The sequence below is a fragment of the Pocillopora verrucosa genome, chromosome 2 (genome assembly GCF_036669915.1).
Source record: "Pocillopora verrucosa isolate sample1 chromosome 2, ASM3666991v2, whole genome shotgun sequence".
Lineage (NCBI taxonomy): Eukaryota > Metazoa > Cnidaria > Anthozoa > Scleractinia > Pocilloporidae > Pocillopora > Pocillopora verrucosa.
Genome location: NC_089313.1, coordinates 19,613,672 through 19,634,731, shown reverse-complemented (window position 1 = coordinate 19,634,731; position 21,060 = coordinate 19,613,672). Strand labels below are relative to the sequence as shown.

The following is a 21,060-nucleotide window of genomic DNA, read 5'->3' as shown; positions in this document are numbered from 1 at the left end:
GTTAATACTCTCCCAAGTCTTTTACCATTTAGAAAAAGACGCTCTTTAAGAAATATTAAAATATTTCTTCTATATGTGGATGTGTAGACGTGTTATTAAGACCGCGTGCAGTGTAAATAACTGAATTACAGGTCTGGCCAGCAAAGAATAAAAAAGCAATAAAAAAATATATAGCTAAGGAAAAATTGATGGTATCAGGAACCAACAAGCATATAATGGCCAAACAATATCTGACCAATTCAGGTCAGGTTGAGTAATCTAGCCACTAAATTTGACGCTAAAAATATCTCAGGAATACTGTTCCGAGGCATTGTCAATTACATTATTGTGAAGTCCCCCGACACGTTTTAGTGTTTGCGTGTCAAGATGTTCCGTTCACAACTTCCGCAGAAGACTGGGGCTGCTACGTCAGCCTCGAGCTCTCACGTGACTACAACTCTTAGAGCAAAATGGCGGCTGAGATGACTTGATACCAACTTGTTTTGTTTGTTTCCAAAAAGCTATGGTCGTTTCTTCATTGTAAGAAATACAAAGAAACAGGATATCGCCTCCGAGGGTAGTTCTAAAACCACACCATGTACGAGAACGCTAAGACTCAAAATATGTTCCTGACACGGGCTCTGGAGAAGATACTAAACGACAAGGAGACGAAAAAATCCTATCACCAGCAGCTTAAAAAAGCGTGCGAGGTTGCGTTAGGTAAGGAATGACAGATGAAAATGCTGTCCAATTAGAAAGTCTTGTTTCAGCGTGAAGCTTACTTCGTAGATTCGACGTAACCTTGTCTGCGGAACAAGTTTACTAAACTGTTTTCTAACGTGTGTGGTTAAATTTAAGTGCAAGAAATTCTTCTTTCGAAAACAAGTGTGAGTAACGGATGCCACATTTGCAGTTGAATTTTTCTTGTCCCATGTCAATTTTCCAATTAACGAGAGATCTGTCGGGTCATCCTGTGTAAACTGACGTTTTCGTTAGACGTAAAGAGCGATCTTATCACCCTTAGTCGATCAACGTTCATTTAATGGTAGGAAGGTGAATTTCTCGTCACGCTCTGATCGTTCTTGGTTCTAGAAATACACATATTTTGCTTAAATATGTTTAGTCCACCTAACTTTGCAATTAATTTTCATATGAGAAAATTTTAAAATGAATTGCTTACTTTGGGGAGGCTAAATCTTTGCTAAAATGCAGACGGAACAGAAAAAGATCAATATCGATCGTAAAGGCTACCTATTATTGCTGTTTGAAATGTACTTGTCATCAATTTTAAAGCAAATAACGTTCAGTTCACTATTACCGTTTAATTTGAATCAGGTGAAATTATGTTATTTTGTGCGTATGGTCAGGTGGACATTCATGCAAATTATGATAGACGAAAAATATTTTCTTATAATTATTTTACACTGAGCAGTAGACTCATGATTATGAAGTGAGATAATGGGTGACAGAAAAAGCTTAATATGTTGAATCTTAACACCAATTTTAAAGATCATGAGTAGAAAAATTTTGGTTTTGGTGTTTTTCCAAAGGGGCTGTATATAAACTTAGTAACAAAGAAAGATGTTGATTGAATTACATGTTGCATTAGATGGTTTTCTATCACTGTGTAGACAATTTCCTCTTCATGGCAAGTACAAGTGGAAAGGAATAAACAGCCAGAATCTTAATTTTCACAGATCTCTCTATGTTTGTACATAATGTCTGTGGGAGATAATGAAAATGGTTTCTTGAGAAAATTAGAACTGGATACAACATTTCTGATATTTAGAGAGATATTTATGCTATTGATACTGATCTGTTCTGGTGTTGGTAAACCAGAGTTGATATTGAAAGCAAATGTATGTTCATTTTTAGAAGAGATTCACAAATCTCAAGGAGCTGTTATTGCTGATGAAAGGTAATATTTTTTTGTTATCGTGGAGAAACAAGCAAATAACTTTTGATCAGGGAACTTAAAAGGTTTGGTTTAAAGTGCCAATAAGTTATTTAGAAAATATTGAGGTGAATACAAAAGTTGAAAACAGCTGCTGTATGAATATAATATTGACCTTAAAAGTTAGAAGAAATATATTGTAGTTATTAATCACTAATCACAAAGATACTTCTTGAAACTCCTAGACTATGCTTTAATTTTCTGCAGCTTTATGACTACTCAAAATTTTTCTTTATATGGAAAAGTCAATTCACACTATATATACTGTATACAAATACTGCTGTGATCATACCAAAATAAGAAAAAACATTTATGTACAATGAGATCATCACCACATCACAGTCTAACCAATTTCAACTTAGACTCCAGTGCAGTGATAATTTGGCCACTGTACCTCTCACTTTGACTAGTGTGAGTTGTACCTAATTACCTGTTTAGTAATAAGCACAATTTTTTTGTGTTTGTGTACTCAGTGATGGGAGTCCATCATCAGCTCTACCTCCTCCTAAAGGAAAGCAGCCTTTCATTGAAGCAGACAAATATTTCCTTCCGTTTGAACTTGCCTGTAAATCAAAGTGTCCTCGCATTATTGTTGCATCTCTTGACTGTCTACAGGTATTGTCACCTTTACAGTATTTTGTGCACATTGCCTGTTAGTGGTTACTTGTCATTTTTTTGCTATAATCATTGCATAGGTTGAAACTAGTTAAAATTGATTCTGACTCTTGTCTTAAGGACACAATTCTATCACAAGCATACTGATTATCAAAATAAAAATAAATAGTCACCTAGAGCAAGGTTTTCCCGCATCATGAACCCTTTTCAGTGTGACAGCAATTTATCATCTAATGTGTTTTGGTCTCAATATGGAATATGTCAGGGATATATTATTTAAAAATAAACAGTCTTTTCTATATTCTTGATCTTTTTTTTTACCAGAAACTCATTGCCTATGGACATCTTGCTGGTGATATCCCAGACAGTACTGATCCTAACAAAAAGCTTTTGGACCGTATAGTGGAGACAATCTGTGGCTGTTTTGTTGGAGTTCAAACTGATGAAGGAGTCCAGCTTCAGATAATCAAGGTGAGAGTTGACTTACACACTTGTGTTTCATTCAAGATTTTTTGAAAACATTATTTTCTTGCAACTTAGATTAAGATACCTAGTTTTTATTGGCAAATCACAATCAAAGATATTCTGAAGTCAAAGTGTTCTTTGGAAGCCAAGTTTCTTGTGCTCACTATCTATAAGAATATTTGTATTAATTTGGGTATTTGCTATACAGCTATTCACTTATTGCTATGAAAACTGTGTTAAGCTTTAGCAGTGATTGGCCACTACATTCCATCTTGACTAACCTTTGACTAGAACAATTTTATGTTCTTGACAATGTACAAGTACTCTCATGCATGTTATTTATTAATTTCCACTTTTAATTATGTAAACATGTGTTAACAAAAACTGTGTGCTATGTATTTTACCTGTAGGCTTTACTTACTGCTGTCACCTCCAACTCTTGTGAGGTTCACGAGGGCACCCTCCTTCTGGCTGTGAGAACTTGTTACAATATTTACTTGGCCAGCCGCAATCTTACGAACCAAAGAACAGCTCAGGCCACCCTTAGTCAGATGATAAGTGTAATCTTTCAAAGGATGGAGGCACAAGCGGTAAACAGAAATGATGAGTTGTTTACTGTGGAAGGAAACTAGCTATGAATACTAGCTATATATGTACCTTAAATTTTGAAACTGAGGATGAGTATTTCATTAAAATGTAAAGACTCAATGAAGAGTATAATCTGTGTTTAGGATGAGATGAAAGTGATTGGTATACATACATGTATGGTGCTGGATGCAGAAAGTCAGTTTTAGAGGTAGTTCATCCTCTTGGCTAGAATCACATTTACTTGTACTGTAGTAAATAATCTTGGTCAATAGATCCAAGAGGGATGGCAGGAATTAACAGTTAATTTTTTTGTGTGATTCCCCAGGCTTTATGGTCAAGGTTACCAGCAAATTTTTTTGGCTCAATTATTGATGAAGTATCTGGATTGGGACTGATTAGGGTTTAAATCTTTACCTTGAACTCATTAAATGTGTTACAAATAGTGTGTAATATCTCTTTATTTTTTTAAATTCTAGGCTGCTGAAGAAGAATTGAAAAATTCTCAGCCTGAAGAAGAGGGTGTTCAAACAGCTTCAACACCTACACCAACTGAAACAACAGATGAAAAAGAACTTGATAGACCCTCCACTGAGGCATCAAACTCACATGAGCATGAAACAGACTCTGTGGTGGAAGGTCAGGAACCAAAGAGTGCACACAGTGACATTAGTAGGATAGAGGGAGGGGTGGATAGACCTGACATTGATGTGGATGAAGGTGTTGATCTGCAGGGTAAGTTAATATTTTACGTTTTTAGTCAAATGACATTATACACTTTGTCAATGGCTGTGATCTATTAGAAATTTTTTTTATGACATTATAAGGGACAATGTTCGAGAGGAGTTTTTTATTACAACGTTCAAGCAATGATGTTTGAGAGGTGTGTTTTCTGTTTTCTGACTGTAATGAATTTTTTACTCTTCAGCTGATGATCAACTTGATGACAGTACTAAAGAATCTTCACCAAAGGGAAAAGAAGAGACAGAAGCATCCTCTAATCCTGAGGGGGGAGATGACAGTATAGTTGAGTCCACTGAGCAGCCAGGGGAGAGTAAAGAAGGAACAACGTTTGAAATGTGTGCTGGAAATGTCCCTCTGAACGGTATAGATGACCACACAGCAGAAGAAAAGCAGGATGAAAAAAGTGCTGATAATGCACCTGGTGATGGAGATGGAGATGGAGATTCTGTTAAGGTACTGTGCATGTATGGAATGAAATGACATATCTTCATAGTGGCTTACAAGGAGTAATAATGTGTTTATTTTTTGTCACTGAAAGAATTTATTTACTTTGCCTTTGTCAGGTTGAGGAACCAAGTCAGATTGAGTCAGAAAATCCATCAGGTATTTGAATTATTTATTGATTGGATAACTTTGCAATGTTTAGGGCAATATCAGAGAAGTTCAGAGCAGTTTGGTTCTGTAAGAACATTATTTTGTCATTTTGTTTGTTTGGTTGTTTTTTTTTTATACCTCCTATACATGTTGCAAAAACATTTTGCTTGGTTTTGATACTAGATCAGAGCATTCTATCAAATGGAGAAATCAGTGAAAGCAGTCCAGAAAAAACAAATCCAAATGGAATTTCACATGATGACCTTGATCCACCTCCAACACCAACTGAAACATCATCAACCATGTCGGATGAGCTCGGTGACACCCACAGTGAGTCAGGAACTGAGGCAGAAGGAAGTGCATCATCAACATCTCTTAACAGTCAAGCTGGTGGCCCTGTCAAGTTCTCCCATGTCTCTCAGAAAGATGCGTTTCTGGTGTTCAGGTCACTGTGTAAGCTTTCAATGAAACCGTTGTCAGATGCACCTTTAGATCCTAAGTAAGTGGCCATGGGCTTTTGTTGTTTTATTACTTTGTCCCTTATAAAGACATTTATTTATGACAAGTAGGGCATTACTGCTGCACATGTATCTGTAGCTTGTCTTGGTTTCTGTACTCTTCCTAGAAGGGGATGTTTGTCCTACTCAGGTAATTCTTTCTCTCCCCCCCCCTCTTCTTCCTAGGCAATTTTTCAAGTCTCCCTTGGAGTTTTCTGGTACCCATGTTATACATGTACTCCTGCCCTGTAGGTTATTTGTCCACACCATTAGAAAACAGTAAGGAAGGTTTAAAGCTGGACTAAAACATCTTAAAAGTGGTTGCCAAGAGGCTGGTAGGGTGTTCTTCACAACAGGAGACCCAGCTCTCGGTAAGACACTTAACTCTCCCAGTGGTGCCTCTGTGATGTATTTTTTAAGTATTCTTAATCTATTTTGTCTTTTTTGTGTGTGTCTTTAGGTCTCATGAGCTGCGATCCAAGATTCTGTCCCTAGAGTTGATGTTGTCTTGTCTTCAGAATGCAGGCCCTGTGTTCTGTTCTCATGAGATGTTTGTAACAGCCATCAAACAGTACCTTTGTGTAGCTTTGTCCAAAAATGGTGTTTCTTCTGTTCCTGCTGTATTTGAACTTTCACTTGCCATCTTCTTAACTTTGCTGTCATCATTCAAGACACATCTCAAGATGCAAATAGAGGTTAAACTACTTTGAGTTTCTAAATATTAAATGAGGTTGTTAGAGTCTTTCTTCTCTTACATTTAAAGGGATTTTCCATAGGGGAGGGGGGGGGGAGGAGTTTCTATACTGGAGCATCTTACCTGTATTTGAGGAGGAGTATGCCAGGCAGATTTACCATAATTAAAGAAATGTTTTCCTTCACAAAAAGAGTTTACAATTACCCCAGGACACCCTTCCCATTAGCTATGCACATATCATTGTCCCAGTTTTCGTATATCCTTTGGACAGTTTCTTCAATGCATTATTTTAGATTCATACTAATTTTGTTAAGATTTGATAAATGTTGGCTGGTTCTTTCATCAGTCTTACACTCTATCCATTTATCCAGTCTATACTTGTTGCATTCTTTTGTTTTTTTGAACTATTCTTTTTTCTTTAAAATTGCTTGAGTTGCGATCAGTAATGTACTGTCTGTCTTAATTGAAGGTGTTCTTTAAAGAGATCTTTCTGAATATCTTGGAGACATCAACAAGTTCATTTCAACACAAATGGATGGTGATGCAGGCTTTGACACGAATATGTTCAGGTGGGAATAAATTTGTTGCAGTGTGATGAAAGATTCAAGTCAAAATGATTTTAAACCTGTAAATCATTCTCATCTAGTTTTATTTGTATTTTTCTTTGTTCTGGAGATTTTATCATAATTTGTAAATGAAAGAAAAATACTATTAAACTTTTTGTGAAATAATTTTTAAATCCTATTTATCTTTTAGATGCTCAGTGTGTTGTTGATATTTACCTGAACTATGACTGTGACCTTTCATTGTCAAACATCTTTGAACGACTTACAAGTGACTTAGCCAAGATTGCTCAAGGAAGACAGGCTATAGCGTTAGCTGCTACTCCAGTAAGTTGGCTGCAAATATGACACACATTTTTGTTGGCTGCTAACCTTAATCGACTTTGATATCTATTCTTGTTTATTCATAGCTGATTGAACCTTTTGTAGGAATACTTGGACAATAACTTGTGGATATTATGGTCACTGTCTCACAAGTGATATCCTTCAAATATCTATGGATACTCCAAGGGTTACTTACACTAAGCTTGGTGATATATTACCAGTGCGGTTTTCCTCAAAAGAAAATAATTAATTGGAAAGGGGAAAAGGAAATTTTGGGCTGACTGTAACATATTATCATAGTGGTGTAGTTAAGAGCCCAGGTACATTCCAACTGTTGAGTCTGTCTCCATAATTCCCAGGTATATTTCACCTCTCAAATTTTGATGCTCAACTACTGTATAGGAGAGATAAATGTGGCACAAATACCTTTTTGTACAATAGGTTGAGACACATGGAAAATGATAAGCACTTATTGAATAAAACACATGACAGCTGAATATGACCAACTTGGTGACCAATTTTTTTATAAAAGTTATTTGAACAATGGTGGTAATAGACAAGTGGTGTGTTTTATTTATTATCATTCTGTCTTAATTTTTTGCCATTGTTGTTTGCTATGCCCAGGTGCAAGAGAAAAGTATACGCCTGAAAGGTCTTGAATGTTTGGTGTCCATACTGAAGTGTATGGTGGAGTGGAGTAGAGAACTTTATCTCAACCCTCATTCTCATGTAGCTAACTCCTCAGGTGAATCCTTTATTCTTTAGTGATCAGGGTTTTATTTGCTAAACATCAGCAGTAGTTACATCTGAAATAATCCACATGCCAAGAAAAGATCTGGTCCAAAATGTCAACTACAGATGTAGATGCAGCCTCTCTTCTTGGAGAAATGAAACCCTGTTAATAGACAAGTGGTGCTCATAGTAATTCACAGACAGTTGTTTGAGTAGGATTATACTGTAGCCCAAACCCAGAGTATACAACTGCAATTGTGTGTGATTTTGTAATCAAAATTCAAAATTACCTTTTGTACACCCAAACAACTCCTGGAAAGGGGAGATTTTATGAGATTACTATTTTGAGGTTGTTGGTGTAATTTGATATTTAGTTTTTATTAGTGTCGTTTGTTATCTCAAAAGCAGACAGGTTTATTATTGTCTTTTTAATCTATCACAACAAAGTGGAAAATTCATTATTATGGTGGCTTCTTCTTCTTCTTAATTTGTGCCCCTTCACTCTTTTTATAACAGATACACCAACCCCAGGGGTGAAGAGAAAAGTTAGCATGACCGAAGCTGACTCTGAGGAGGCTGGAGGAGATCGCAGCAGTTTAACAGAAGATCGCATCAGCCTTGGTTCAGAGCTCAAATCATTTGGTGGAAGTCAGGGTTCTCTGAACTCCACATCAACAACTTCAACTGTAGCACCAGACAATCCTGAACAGTTCGAGTCTCTGAAACAAATGAAAGGGCTGATGGAGCAAGGAATTGAAAAGTAAATAACTATAATGCTAGAGTTGTGAGATGTAGTTTAGAAAAAGTACTTGTGTCCTTTTGACCTCAATTTTAGGTTACAGTGCAAACACAACAGGAGAACTCCATTCATTAACAGATAGTATTAAAATTGCAACCATGTTACATTCTTACAGGTCAAACCTTGCTCAGCATGTGTTTTTTTGTTTGATGTGTTTGTTTGTATTTTTTGCACCAGATTTAATAAGAATCCCAAAAAAGGAGTAAAATATCTCCAAGAAAATGGTCTCCTTGGAGGTACACCAGAGGAGGTTGCTGAGTTTTTACACACTGATGAAAGATTAGACAAAGTATGTGCAAATAATTTTTTGCTGTGATGAGTGACTGTTGATTTTTTTGAAATTTTTATATTTTTTTCATGTTATACTATTATTGGTGAAAAAAGGAAGCAAAAAAACTTTCACTAACAAAAATTTATTGATTTTTTTTTTCAGACACAAGTAGGAGAACTCATTGGAGACAATGATCTGTATGTTCTATATGTTTATTCATTCATACTGTCTTTTATTTTTGTTATGATTCTGTGGGTTCTCTTGTATCTAGTTTTGCTATTCTAACAGGTTCTTCTGTCAGTTTTATGAAGTTTACAATTTTTTTGATAGTGCCTTTTTTGTTGGTGTATTACAATCTCTGTATTGATATTTTTTTATTTTCTCTTTAGTTTTAGCAGAGAAGTGATGTACAGTTACATTGACAAGTTAGATTTTACAGACCTGGACTTTGTATCAGCGCTACGCTTGTTTCTTAATAATTTCCGACTTCCAGGAGAAGCTCAGAAAATTGATCGTCTCATGGAGAAGTTTGCCAGTAGATATCTAGAAACAAACCCAACGTAAGGACATGTATTGCATGTTCTTATTCAATTTTCTCAGTGTTCATTGAGTAATATGCATGAAGAGATAAACAGTCTCACTTACAGTAGGCATCCCATTTTCTGCTGAGTTTAATTGGCTGAGCATGGAACTGTTGTGAGGAAGGGCAGGGGTTTAGCTACATAGCGAACCAATCCTAGACACTGAATTCTTCTTTGATAGGGACAATAAACTTTAGGCCTCATTTTCTGCATCTTGAAGGTTGTATGGTCTGCAAGGGATGTTAACCCTTTTACTCCCAAGATCTCATTAGTAATTACTTCCTACTGTCTCCCTTACAATTCTTACGATCTTACATCAGAGAATTGGTTATTAAATCAACTTATAATCTACTAAGTGATATTTTTCATTCTCATCACTTGTTTGCTTGACATCATATTGATGTCGTTATGAGAAATTCTGTCTTGGTCACTCATGGGGGTTGCCGGTAAAGGGTTAAGGAACCCATGCAGTAATCACAAATAGTAGGGCATAGAGTTGCTGGTGCTGTGGTCTGCCCTTTTTGTCACACTAGGTGGGCTAGGGGGAAGTAAATACCTGCAGATATTGTGTCACAAAGGTACTCAAAAATCCATTGGTAAATAAGGTATTCAGAAAAGTATTTAAAATCTAGTCAATAGAAGAATCAGTACTGACTTTTCCTTTGTCTTCTAACATAAAATTTTATTTTTTTCTTTAGAAACACAGTATTTGCAAGTGCAGATGCAGCCTATGTTTTGGCATACTCCATCATAATGTTAACAACAGATCTTCATAATTCCCAGGTATATGCCATAAGTGCTTATTAATATTATTGTTTCACAATGCATTGGGAAGAAAGGTTTCCAATTTTTTTTTCAGGTTATATCCAAAAACAGCCAGATATGGAGGGAAGATTTCTAGGGAGGGGGGAGGGAGGGTGTCCAAAAAAATGTTTATAATAAATATTTATAACGGTGGGGCTGGGGGCCAGGGGCCAAAGCCTTAGAAAAAAACTGTGTCCCAATTAGCATAACAGGGATGAGAGAGGCAAAAAGGATCATCTCTGTTGGAGACACAACCATAGTACATCTAGATGTAAAAATGAGGCTGAAAAGAAACTAGATCTGCTTGTGTTTCAAACTCTTGGTGGTCTTGCAAATAGCTGTGGAGCCTGCAGAATAGGTGTAATTTTCTCTTTTTGCATATTTTGAGCGAACAGAGATGAGCACTAGGCTTGTACTTTGCGCTTATGTCATGCTTGCCTCTATTTACCTCAAATATGCAAAAACATTTTTTGCCTGTTCTGCAGATTAATGGCTATGTAGCAATTTAGCCAACAGAGTTCATAATATGTCTGTAAAGGATGAATACTCCACAGTTCAATTATACTTTTTCCATGCATGTTCTGGTATGAGATCATCCTTCACAGTGCTATTGAGAACTCACCCACCTACAGGAAAGTTTGATACCAAAGTTGGTTTTATTAATCAATATAACTGTTTACCTTTGATTAACAGGTTAAAAGGAAAATAACTAAAGAACAGTACATCACAATGAACAAAGGAATCAATGATAGCAAGGACTTACCACAAGAGTATCTGGAGTCAATTTTTGATGAGATATCTCAGAATGAAATAAAAATGAGAAATGCACCCAAGACTGTCAATAAATATAGCACCATCTGTAAGTAATACTCCTCTTTGATTTACAAGGAATAAGAAGTTAAAATTTATAAGAGAGAGTGCCAAATTTACACGATTGATCATCAACATGTATGTGTAGATTCAGTGATTAGTCCCTGGCCTGTATCAAGGGTTTGCTAATACATTGTTAACTGTCATAAATTGTTGTTACTTAGATCTTCAAAACGAAAAGCAAAGACGACTTTTGTACTATCAAGAAATGGAACAAATGGCTCAAACAGCCAAGATTTTGATTGAAGGAGTCAGTCAAATTCAAACAACATTCACATCTGCAACTCATGTAGAACACATTAGACCAATGTTCAAGGTATGTGCAAGGCTCCACATTCGTTAAACTTAATCCTGTGTTGTCTCTCACTTTTGATAGATATTTGAGAACTTTCGCTGTATTGGTACAATGTATATATGTTTATGAGTAGGCTTTTGCTACACTCTCTTTTATAGGTTACTTGGAGTCCTTTCTTAGCAGCCTTTAGCGTGAACTTGCAGCATTCCGATGACCAGCAAGTTGCATCACTGTGTCTGGATGGCATACGCTGTGCAATCAGGATTGCATGCATATTTGGAATGCAGGTAATTATTGGTCTAGGTAGTTAGTATGTTTGGTTTCGTGCACCTGAAGTTTTGAGATATTCGTTAGTTTTTGGGAATTCTATGAAACTCATTTGTTCAAATGTAAATTTTGCTTAACCCGTTTTATGGCTCCTCATGTCTGTTTGAAATTTCAAATATTTACTATATTTTTCAAATTACAGCTTGAACGAGACAGTTTTGTCCAGGCTCTGTCACGGTTCACACTGCTCACGGCAACAGCTGGATTACATGAAATAAAAACAAAGAACATTGACACAATCAAGACACTTATAACTGTAGCACAGACAGATGGCAACTACCTTGGACGGGCGTGGCATGAGGTAGACGTAGTGTATTTAGCTCAAGATTACACCTCTAGTGCAGCCCCACAGGACGATTTAATTTCAGTTTTTTGGTCTAATCACAGAGCGTAGAGAAGTAAATCAAATTCAATTCCAAAGTTATCTCTATACCTTACATATGTTCCTCAATTGGATTTTCAGTGTGATTTTGTTTCAGCAATTCTGCCTAAACAGGTTCCATTAAGAACAAATCTGAAAAGTGCACCATACTCACCAGGCTCTAAAACATTTGTTTACAGATACTGAAGTGTATATCTCAACTGGAGCTGGCTCAATTGATTGGAACAGGAGTGAAAACAATGGGACCAGGCACAGGACCAGGGCAGGGAAGCTCTACTCCTGTGTCAATAAGCTCTACTGGACTTGTTCCCTCAAACGGTTAGCACACGTCTTTAAATATCATTCAACCTCAGAGGGATGTTGCACTACGAAAAATCTTCTTACCTTCGTGTTTCCAAGTGCAAATACTGTGTATATCAATTTTGGTTTTTTTTTTCTTATAATTTCATTGTGCAATACATTTACGTCTTTGTTTTTGCAGATCCTAAGAAAATCGCGTACATCCAGGAAACAGTTGGAGAGACAAGTTCGCAGAGTGTTGTTGTTGCAGTAGACAGGTGATTACCAGTGCACGCTTTCGTATATTGCAGATCCGATTTTCTTGTTAATCATTTTTAATTTTATTTATTTTTCCAATGGCTGTGTAGAATATTCACTGGATCAACAAAATTAGATGGAGATGCGATTGGTAAGTGGGATGTTCTTCAACAAATGACATTACGGTTTCTACTTAACTTTTCAAGTTCTTCGTTTTTGAATGACAACTTAAGGTACTGCTTCCACTGCACCAAGAAAAGCAAAAAAATTAACCAACCGAAACAAAAAAACTTACTTAAATTTTAGTTATAACTGAACCACGATAAAAGGAAATTACTGTTCAACCTCAGTGCTAAAGATATGTCATGCAGGTCTTTACACTTGCTTTTAAAAGACAGTAAAAACAATTCTATATTTTCTACCTGTTTCGACTGTTTTACGAGTGTGATTTTATCAAGTTAGAGAAATGTAAGGCGTTTACACTTACGGCTACGTGTTTATTGTCCACAGTCGACTTTGTTCAAGCGTTAGGAACCATTTCATCTGAGGAACTCGCGAATCCAACCCATCCAAGAATGTTCAGTTTACAGAAAATTGTTGAAATTTCTTATTACAACATGAACAGGATCAGGCTGGAGTGGTCCAGGATCTGGGCCGTGCTTGGGGATCATTTTAACAAGGTTACAATCATTACCCAGTGTTGAGTTAAATCATGTCTTTTATCTTTTTCGATGGGTTAGTTAGGGCGGAAGATTTGGTTTTAGAAGATCTGATTTGAAAGCGATACGTGACGAAAAACAATAGCCATGTTAATGAGCGTGGTGCACTGTATTGGGAAAGTTTAAGTTGTACGGATGACTGAACTTGAAAATTATCACCATCTTGTTTATGCTTTTGAAGTATTGCAGCAATTTTATTGACTGAGAGTGGTGAACTCTAACCATTTGCGTCATCCTGGTTGGCTTATTCTTGGTTATTACTAATAAGGATTTTGTAGTGCTGAAGTTTAAGGGAGGTTTACCTTTTAACATTCAAGTTCACCTGTTTTTATTCCAGTGTGGTTGTAATCCAAATGAGGATGTAGCATTTTTCTGTGTGGACTCTTTACGGCAACTTGCTATGAAGTTCTTGGAGAAAGGCGAGTTACCTAACTTCCGGTTTCAGAAGGATTTCCTCAGACCCTTCGAATATATCGTCAAGAAAAATAGGTTGGTATACGAGTCTTCTTAACCTCTCCGTTTTCCAACGACTTACTTTCTTCATCTAGTGTTTTGCCTTAGACTGTGCCATTTCCAAAAACACGTTTATTAATTTCTTTTCTATCAATTACAGATCAGCAACTATTCGCGACATGGTCGTCCGCTGTGTGGCGCAAATGGTGCACTCGCAGGCTCACAATATTAAGTCTGGATGGAAGAATGTTTTCTCCGTCTTCCATCTGGCTGCTTCCGATGAAGATGAAGGAATTGTAGAACTTGCTTTTCAAACGACTGGTATGTTGATATTTGCGGGCATCCTTTGTTGTTGTTTTTGTAACTCTTTGACGTAATGGGCCATAGGTAATGGGCAATCACAAAGTGCAAATTATTCGTTTTAGTGTTTCATATTCAGCAACAGTTTTCCATCAGCTTCTCCTATCTGCTTGCTTCTTTCAGCCACTATATTCGAGAAATACTTTTCCGCCACCATCGATTCCTTTCAAGACGCTGTCAAGTGTTTATCAGAGTTTGCTTGTAATGCTTCGTTTCCTGACACCAGCATGGAGGCCATTAGACTCATTAGAAACTGCGCTAAACATGTGTATGAGAATCCAGAGGTGAGGCTGACTCTGTTATTTTGAAAATTATTTGCAGTTCGTTTCTATCTTCATCCTTAACGTTTCTTATTGTGTTTCTCTTTCTTAATGAGCTAATTTTTTTGTAGTTTCTCTCAACTTAAAGGTAGTTTGCTCATTACAAGAATTACTCAAAAGATTATGATTCAACCTCTATATTTATGCTACAGTAGCTCTCCTGAGTCATTTATAATATTTAACGCTCGCTAAGATTCCTATGACGGAATTGTGTGATAGGGTTATATAAACTTATATTGGCTAGTTGGTAAGCTCACAGACAAGATGCATGTTTGTAACGCTCATTAAGACGATTACTTTGTGTGACATCGTCCCAGATGTTCAGAGAACACAGTGGTGAGGATGGTGGAGTCCCGGAGGCCGATAAGGTGTGGGTCAAAGGCTGGTTCCCAGTGCTCTTTGAGCTGTCGTGTATCATCAACAGATGTAAGCTGGATGTACGAACAAGGTTAGTTCCACATTGACCTTTTTTGCCGCTAATCTCTGAGATACTCTTGCGGTTTTTACCTTTTTCTGACTCCGAGAGTATGTATGCAGATACGTTGCGTTCTCATTAGTCATTGTGATGTTTACTTTTGCTCGAACTAGTCTTTGCTCACTCGTAATAAACTCTCGCACATAGAGATGCCCTTCAAACCCTTCACATTTCCTTGCAGGGGTTTAACTGTGATGTTTGAGATAATGAAGAGTTATGGTCACACCTTCCAGCGGCACTGGTGGAGAGATGAGTTCAGAGTTGTGTTCAGGATTTTTGATAACATGAAGTTACCAGATCAACAAGTAGATTGGTCGGAGGTATGCAGAAAAATTCGTTATCAAACTCAGTGGGAATATTTATTACCTTTGACGTGGCTTGTGTGCAGACTTTGCACTCACCTAACCTTTTAGATCAAGGTTATGATATTGTTGGTATTGCTTCAATTAGAATTGATGCTGATCATGAGCTATTTATTTGTTGTTAATACAGAAATCAGAGTGGATGACCACAACTTGTAATCACGCTCTGTATGCTGTAGTTGATGTGTTTACACAGTACTTTCCGGTGTTGTCTGATGTTCTTTTGGAGGACATGTTCTCTCATCTGCTGTGGTGCGTCCAACAAGGTCAGTTTCAATTGTCTGCATTGTTTTCTTAATTCTAACATTCGAAGCTGCTTTCAGACTCATCAATCCCGCGAAAATCAGGACAAATCAAGTGATACCAATGAGAAAGAGGAGGTCAACTGTACGTGTTACTTACCAGGTTGTTTTGATCGGATAACTGGATATTAGTGACGGTCTTTTTGTATCAGTGAGGGCAAAAGGTCAATGTCAAGAAATGATTCGCTTTTCAGTTTCACTTGACTTACCCTTTGTTTTCTTTTTATGTCTATAAGATCTCGAGCCCTTACTTCCTACTTGGATATCAGAACAATCAGAACAAAGGATTTCCCCCATCACTTCATTCTCTCAGATCTTTCCATTCAATGATTAATCATATACTTTGCCCTCTCAGATAACGAGCAGCTGGCGAGGTCTGGTACCAACTGCCTTGAGAATCTTGTAGTCTCCAACGGTTCCCAGTTCTCCTCTGAGATGTGGGAAAGGGCGTGTCGCTGTATTCAGGATATCTTCACCTCCACTGTACCCAGTGAGCTTCTCACATGGCGACCGGAAGTGCCAGCTGTCGGGGTATCCACCCCAGATTCCACACCTGCTCAAAGTCCTACACTGACTCCAGACAAAGGGCATGCAAGTGACAATGTAAGATTCAACCCAGAAAGTAATAACATGATATAATGGTAAAATTGCAGAGCATTGATATTGTTCCTTTTAACGACCTCTTTACTTGAATGCTGTTATTTAAAAAATTGCAGATTTTGTGCTTTTTTAAGAAAACTTGATCACAACTGCTGAACAGAAGTTTTTTTTTTTATCAATTTGATCGTGTCGTCAGTCGTTTCTGTTTAATTTTCTCGCCAGAAATCAGTGGACATGGAAGTTAACCCGGAGCACGACATTGTACCTCGCCTAGAAGAAGGTTTGTGTGTCTCCATTGTAAACTAACTTACTAATCCAATCATATGCTTAGAGAAACGTTAGCTGAGTTATTTGCTGAACTCGGAACCTCACAGTTCCTCTACCCACCCAGGAGTTTAAATGAGCACCAGTTAACTTTGTTAGGGAGTTTCCTTCGATGGACCAGCGTCCCGTGGAGGAGGATTAGCAGCACTCTTAGGAACATAGAAGTCGGGGCAAGCTTCAGTAGTACTTCGCCACTAGGCTCATGAGACATGAACTTTTTGCGACACGTGGGTCGTCACTACTTCGGAACAAATCATAGCAAACAACTTAAAGCAAGCTTACCTGTACTGCGCACCGGATAAAATGAACGAGAGAGACTCTGAGTGCTATTTTTTCTCTTTTGAATCATTGGTTTGATCTTTGTACCTTAGACGAAGATGAATGGGGAGTGGACACACTTAAAGACGAGAAGCCTGTTGACACTGCTGAAGATGCCCTGCAGGCTCAAGAATCAAGAACCTCGGAAGAGAACACACGTCCTGTAGTTGAGGTGGAGCATTCAGATGAATCTTTCCGCCACTGTGAGTACTGCGTGTTCGTTTAATCAATTATATGCTGAGAGCAACTCTCTCCTGTATGTTGAAACTAAACTGCAATTTCATTAGTGTTCTTAAACCAGCTCCGCATCTTAAGCCATCTGTTATGCCAAACATAAATTGATGGCGACTTGGTTACTGGAGTTTTCCTGCGCATCAGATAGTTTACCTGCTTGTATATTATTTGAATTATTATGGAATCGTACTGCTATTCTCTTAGCGTTGGTTTTGTGATTTGTTTTACCACACTGCTTAGAAATCCGCTCTATGGTTCCTGTTGAAAACGGACCACAAAACGAGCTACGTCTTCCTTCACCTCCGACTAAGCGCAAAAATGTATCATTTGTCTTGTTCTATTTGCTCAAACGAAGTTTTTGACCTTGCGGATCCTAGCAGTATGCAGGAAGCTTGATAGAGATGAATCTAATGATGGCATGGCTCATTATTAGAGAAGTTCTCTGTAGTTTAGTGCCGAGTTAGGGCACTGGTGTGTAAATTTAAAGGTGTAAGGGCTAACATCTCTTTTTTCACCTTGTTACTTTTTCAGATGATACTCCAGAGCAGTTGTTCACATCGCTGTTGATTCGTTGTGTTGTCCAACTCGAACTTATTCAAACTATTGACAATATTGTGTTTTTTCCTGCAACAAGTCGAAGAGAAGACGCTGAAAATCTAGCTTTTGCTAAGGTGGGGATTACAGTAAATAATATTTTTTGTTAACAATGTATGGAATTTAGGCTATTAATAATTGTGAGAAGCAGTAACGATTGCGTGATTAGCGAGAAATGGCACAGAAGAAAGTTCCTTCAGTTCAAGTAGGCTGACCCATGGAAAAATCGTCCTCACAGTTTTGTCCGACATGCACACAGTTTTTAAAATGATTAAGGAGGCCAAGGAACCTTTTAACTAAGAAACAACAAGATAAAGAGAAGGAGTTGTTGGGGCAACTAGCAGGAAGAAGTCTGTTCTTTTACCTTTTTTATATTTCATTTTGCCTTGGGTTCTACATATATGGATCACAGCAAACGTCAAAATGTGATCTGAAACTACGCAGATACACGTGAAGTAAATCTGTTTGAAAAACTTACACCAATAGATTTACAGAATGATAATTGTCTTCTTTTGCAGTCTGGGGATGTGTCCCGTGAGCGTGTTGGTAGTACAACCAGTGCAGTTAGCGAGTCGCCCTTCGGTGAAGGGATGTACCCATTTCTTAGTTCCCCTCAATTGCTGCTCTTTGTTGATTGTTTAGAACTATCACACAAGTTTGCCAAGTCCTTCAACGCCAATAACGAGCAGAGAACCTTTCTTATGAAGGCCGGTAAGTTCAGGAAAGCCACATCTGTTTACTGTTTCAACCCTCGAACTCCTATAACTGATATAAATGTACTTTCTCCTTGCACTTTCAATACACTATCCATCAAACAGGTGACGAAAATAGACACTCATTAGCCAGAGGGTGTTACATTACTTTTGTCAACAAACTTCGGGCGCTCTTCGAAATTCTAGTCTCACTAGTCCGCACAAGTGTGTTAGTGGCTAAAATACGCACGACTTCCATTCCGCGTAGTCTGTAAGTTCCTCGTTTAGACAACGGTTAGTGCAAGCATTTGTTGACTGCCAAACCACTCGAACCAGTCTGTAACTTTCACTTAACATTAACATCTCTGAAGCAATTGAGAGGGAAGTGCATGGCAGCTAGAAGGAAGAATTACTGCTCTGATCTTGGGAGCTAAAGAGCGAACTCCATACATGTCTCAATGTAAGTCTTTCCTCTCTAATCTCATTTCTGAGTGACATGTCTTACGAGTGACGAGGACAATTTTTATTGGCAGGTTTCAAAGGTAAATCAAAGCCCAACCTGTTGAAACAGGAGACCTCTAGTTTGGCTTGTATGCTCAGGATTCTGTTCAAAATGTACGCAGACGAAGAAAGAAGAGATTCCTGGCCAGAAATTGAAAACCGATCAGCCAGGTAAGAAATTCAGTGTGTCTTTGTTTGCCACTAATTAACATTGTCTGAAATCATGTTAAGTAAAAGTTACATTTTCTCTGCGGAACGAAGAAAACCATGGTAGCCTAAACTTTGTAATTTTGCCACTTAACGGATGCTAAATTCGGTGCTCTTTTTTATTTCTTTGTGTAAGTAAATGTTTAGTTTTTCAATTGTTAGTCGCCAGGTTGAAGAAGAGTCTATTTATGTGTCATATCTATTTTCTTTCAGAATATGTAAAGATGCGTTGCAGTATTTTGTTTCGCTGGAATCCTCCAGTCATCGTGATGCTTGGACATCCCTGCTATTGCTACTATTGAATAGGCTTCTCAAGCTTGATGACAACAGGGTAAGATACAGCAGAACTTTTCTCTTTATACAAAACCCATAGTCAATGTGAAATCAAACAGTCTGGTCGCAAGTCCTCCTCTAATACCTTCTCACTTCAGCTTCTATTCACGTGCGTGTTCCTTTTGTGGGAGTTAATAGAATTAAAAGCAGTTCGACAGGTTTTTTGAATAGCGGTGAGAAAGGTTTTGGACAAATGGCGTTACAGGCGCCCTTTGTCATGCTTGTTTAGAATTCGAAGGGAACAGTAATACCAACTACCGACGGCTTCAACGATGCAGCACAGTAATATTCTCTATTTAAAAATCCTCCTGATACCTTAAAAGGAAAACGGTCCATCTAATTACTATTAAAGAGATAAACTGAACCACTAAATATAGCTATTTTTTTTTTTGTTTATAATTCCATGTATCCATTTTTGTTGTTTCGTATTTTGGCAGTTCAAGGTGCATATTTCTAATTATTATCAAACCCTGTGCGACATGCTGTTGGTGGATAATAAACTGGAGTTGCGCTCTGTGCTCAGACGAGTGTTTCAGCGAGTGGGTACCACGTTTGGAAGCTTTGCAAAAAGCACCTCATCAAGCTGACAAGTTTCTTTTTTTGTTTGTTTTTTAGTCCCCTCCTTAGTGAGCCATCCATACGTAGATATTTAATTCTGAGTCATTGTCAATGATTGGTTTTAGAATAACCATGCAAATACCTGGGAAACTGTATCCATTGTACTAGGTAATTTTTAAGAACTGGTTATTTTTTTTGTCTGTAGACGAATTTTCGCGCACGATTTGAGAGTAACTCCGAATCTCGAGTACTCCAAATCGAGAGCTTTGTAAGAGGTTTGTCCCAAGTTTTTTGCGAAATTTGCGCGGCTTGACAGCAGCAAAGTAAGCATTTATGAGAGCGGGTACTACATGTATGTGAGTATGCAACTATATGGGAAGGAAAGAGGAAAAGCAACCAATGATCAAACCTGTCGTGTACCTGTCACAATGTGTTTTACTGACCGTGATTCATAGGTGATGTAGACACTCAAGTTTTTAAAGGTGAATGTGGGAATTATTGTTAAGCGATATTTAATGTTGGTAGATATACAAAAGAATTCTTCTTACCTAGATTGTAAGTTAGCGAATTTCGAATTTTCTTTAGTGGAAATTAACACCTACTAGATTTGCAGCTGTTAATTTCTTGTCGTTTGATCTCCGATCATTTTTTGTTTGTGGTTTTTGATGAATGTCTCAGCAACAGTTCATCTTTAAGGTGGAATTTTGTGACTTGGCATTTTCGTTTTGTATGATAATTTCAGATTCTCATTAATAGAGTAATGACAGAAGTGAAAATGTGAAGCTCTAAACAGTTAAATGACTTGTAAAGGAAGTGAAATGAAGAGAAACTGAAATGACAAATTTCGTAATAAAAGAAAATATTATAAAACGATTCTCGTATTGTGTTTAATCTCTTTAGGATGGTCCTCTCATATCCTCTTTACCAAGAGATATTTATTGGACATTGAAAATATTATTATTTTTTATAAGCTAATTGGTCCTTTCTCAAAAAGACATGGCTCCGTCCCTCTAAAACCTCAAAAACAAATTCAGGAATAATTTATAGCGTATCAAAAAGCGTCTAATTAGCCTTCTGTTTGGTGCTAATTCACAGT

At 37.4% G+C, this 21,060-nt stretch overlaps 1 protein-coding gene across 1 annotated transcript; it reads left to right on the top strand.

Moving 5' to 3' along the window:
- Positions 1-443: 443 nt before the first annotated feature.
- LOC131790742 (brefeldin A-inhibited guanine nucleotide-exchange protein 1) lies at positions 444-20,829 on the top strand. The gene is made up of 40 exons (XM_059108008.2): positions 444-699; positions 1,855-1,897; positions 2,407-2,548; positions 2,873-3,019; positions 3,424-3,603; positions 4,078-4,333; positions 4,527-4,795; positions 4,906-4,945; positions 5,120-5,435; positions 5,894-6,128; positions 6,597-6,696; positions 6,884-7,017; positions 7,639-7,759; positions 8,263-8,506; positions 8,723-8,834; positions 8,979-9,013; positions 9,206-9,376; positions 10,096-10,180; positions 10,895-11,060; positions 11,236-11,387; positions 11,525-11,653; positions 11,836-11,994; positions 12,255-12,393; positions 12,557-12,632; positions 12,723-12,763; positions 13,123-13,292; positions 13,669-13,820; positions 13,945-14,105; positions 14,268-14,428; positions 14,782-14,912; positions 15,121-15,259; positions 15,432-15,567; positions 15,959-16,206; positions 16,426-16,483; positions 16,899-17,048; positions 17,611-17,750; positions 18,192-18,384; positions 18,899-19,037; positions 19,287-19,404; positions 19,844-20,829. Exons 1-40 carry the CDS (start codon positions 576-578, stop codon positions 19,991-19,993), a joined length of 5,862 nt encoding a protein of 1,953 aa, XP_058963991.2. The 5' UTR covers positions 444-575; the 3' UTR covers positions 19,994-20,829.
- The last annotated feature ends 231 nt before the right edge of the window (positions 20,830-21,060 follow it).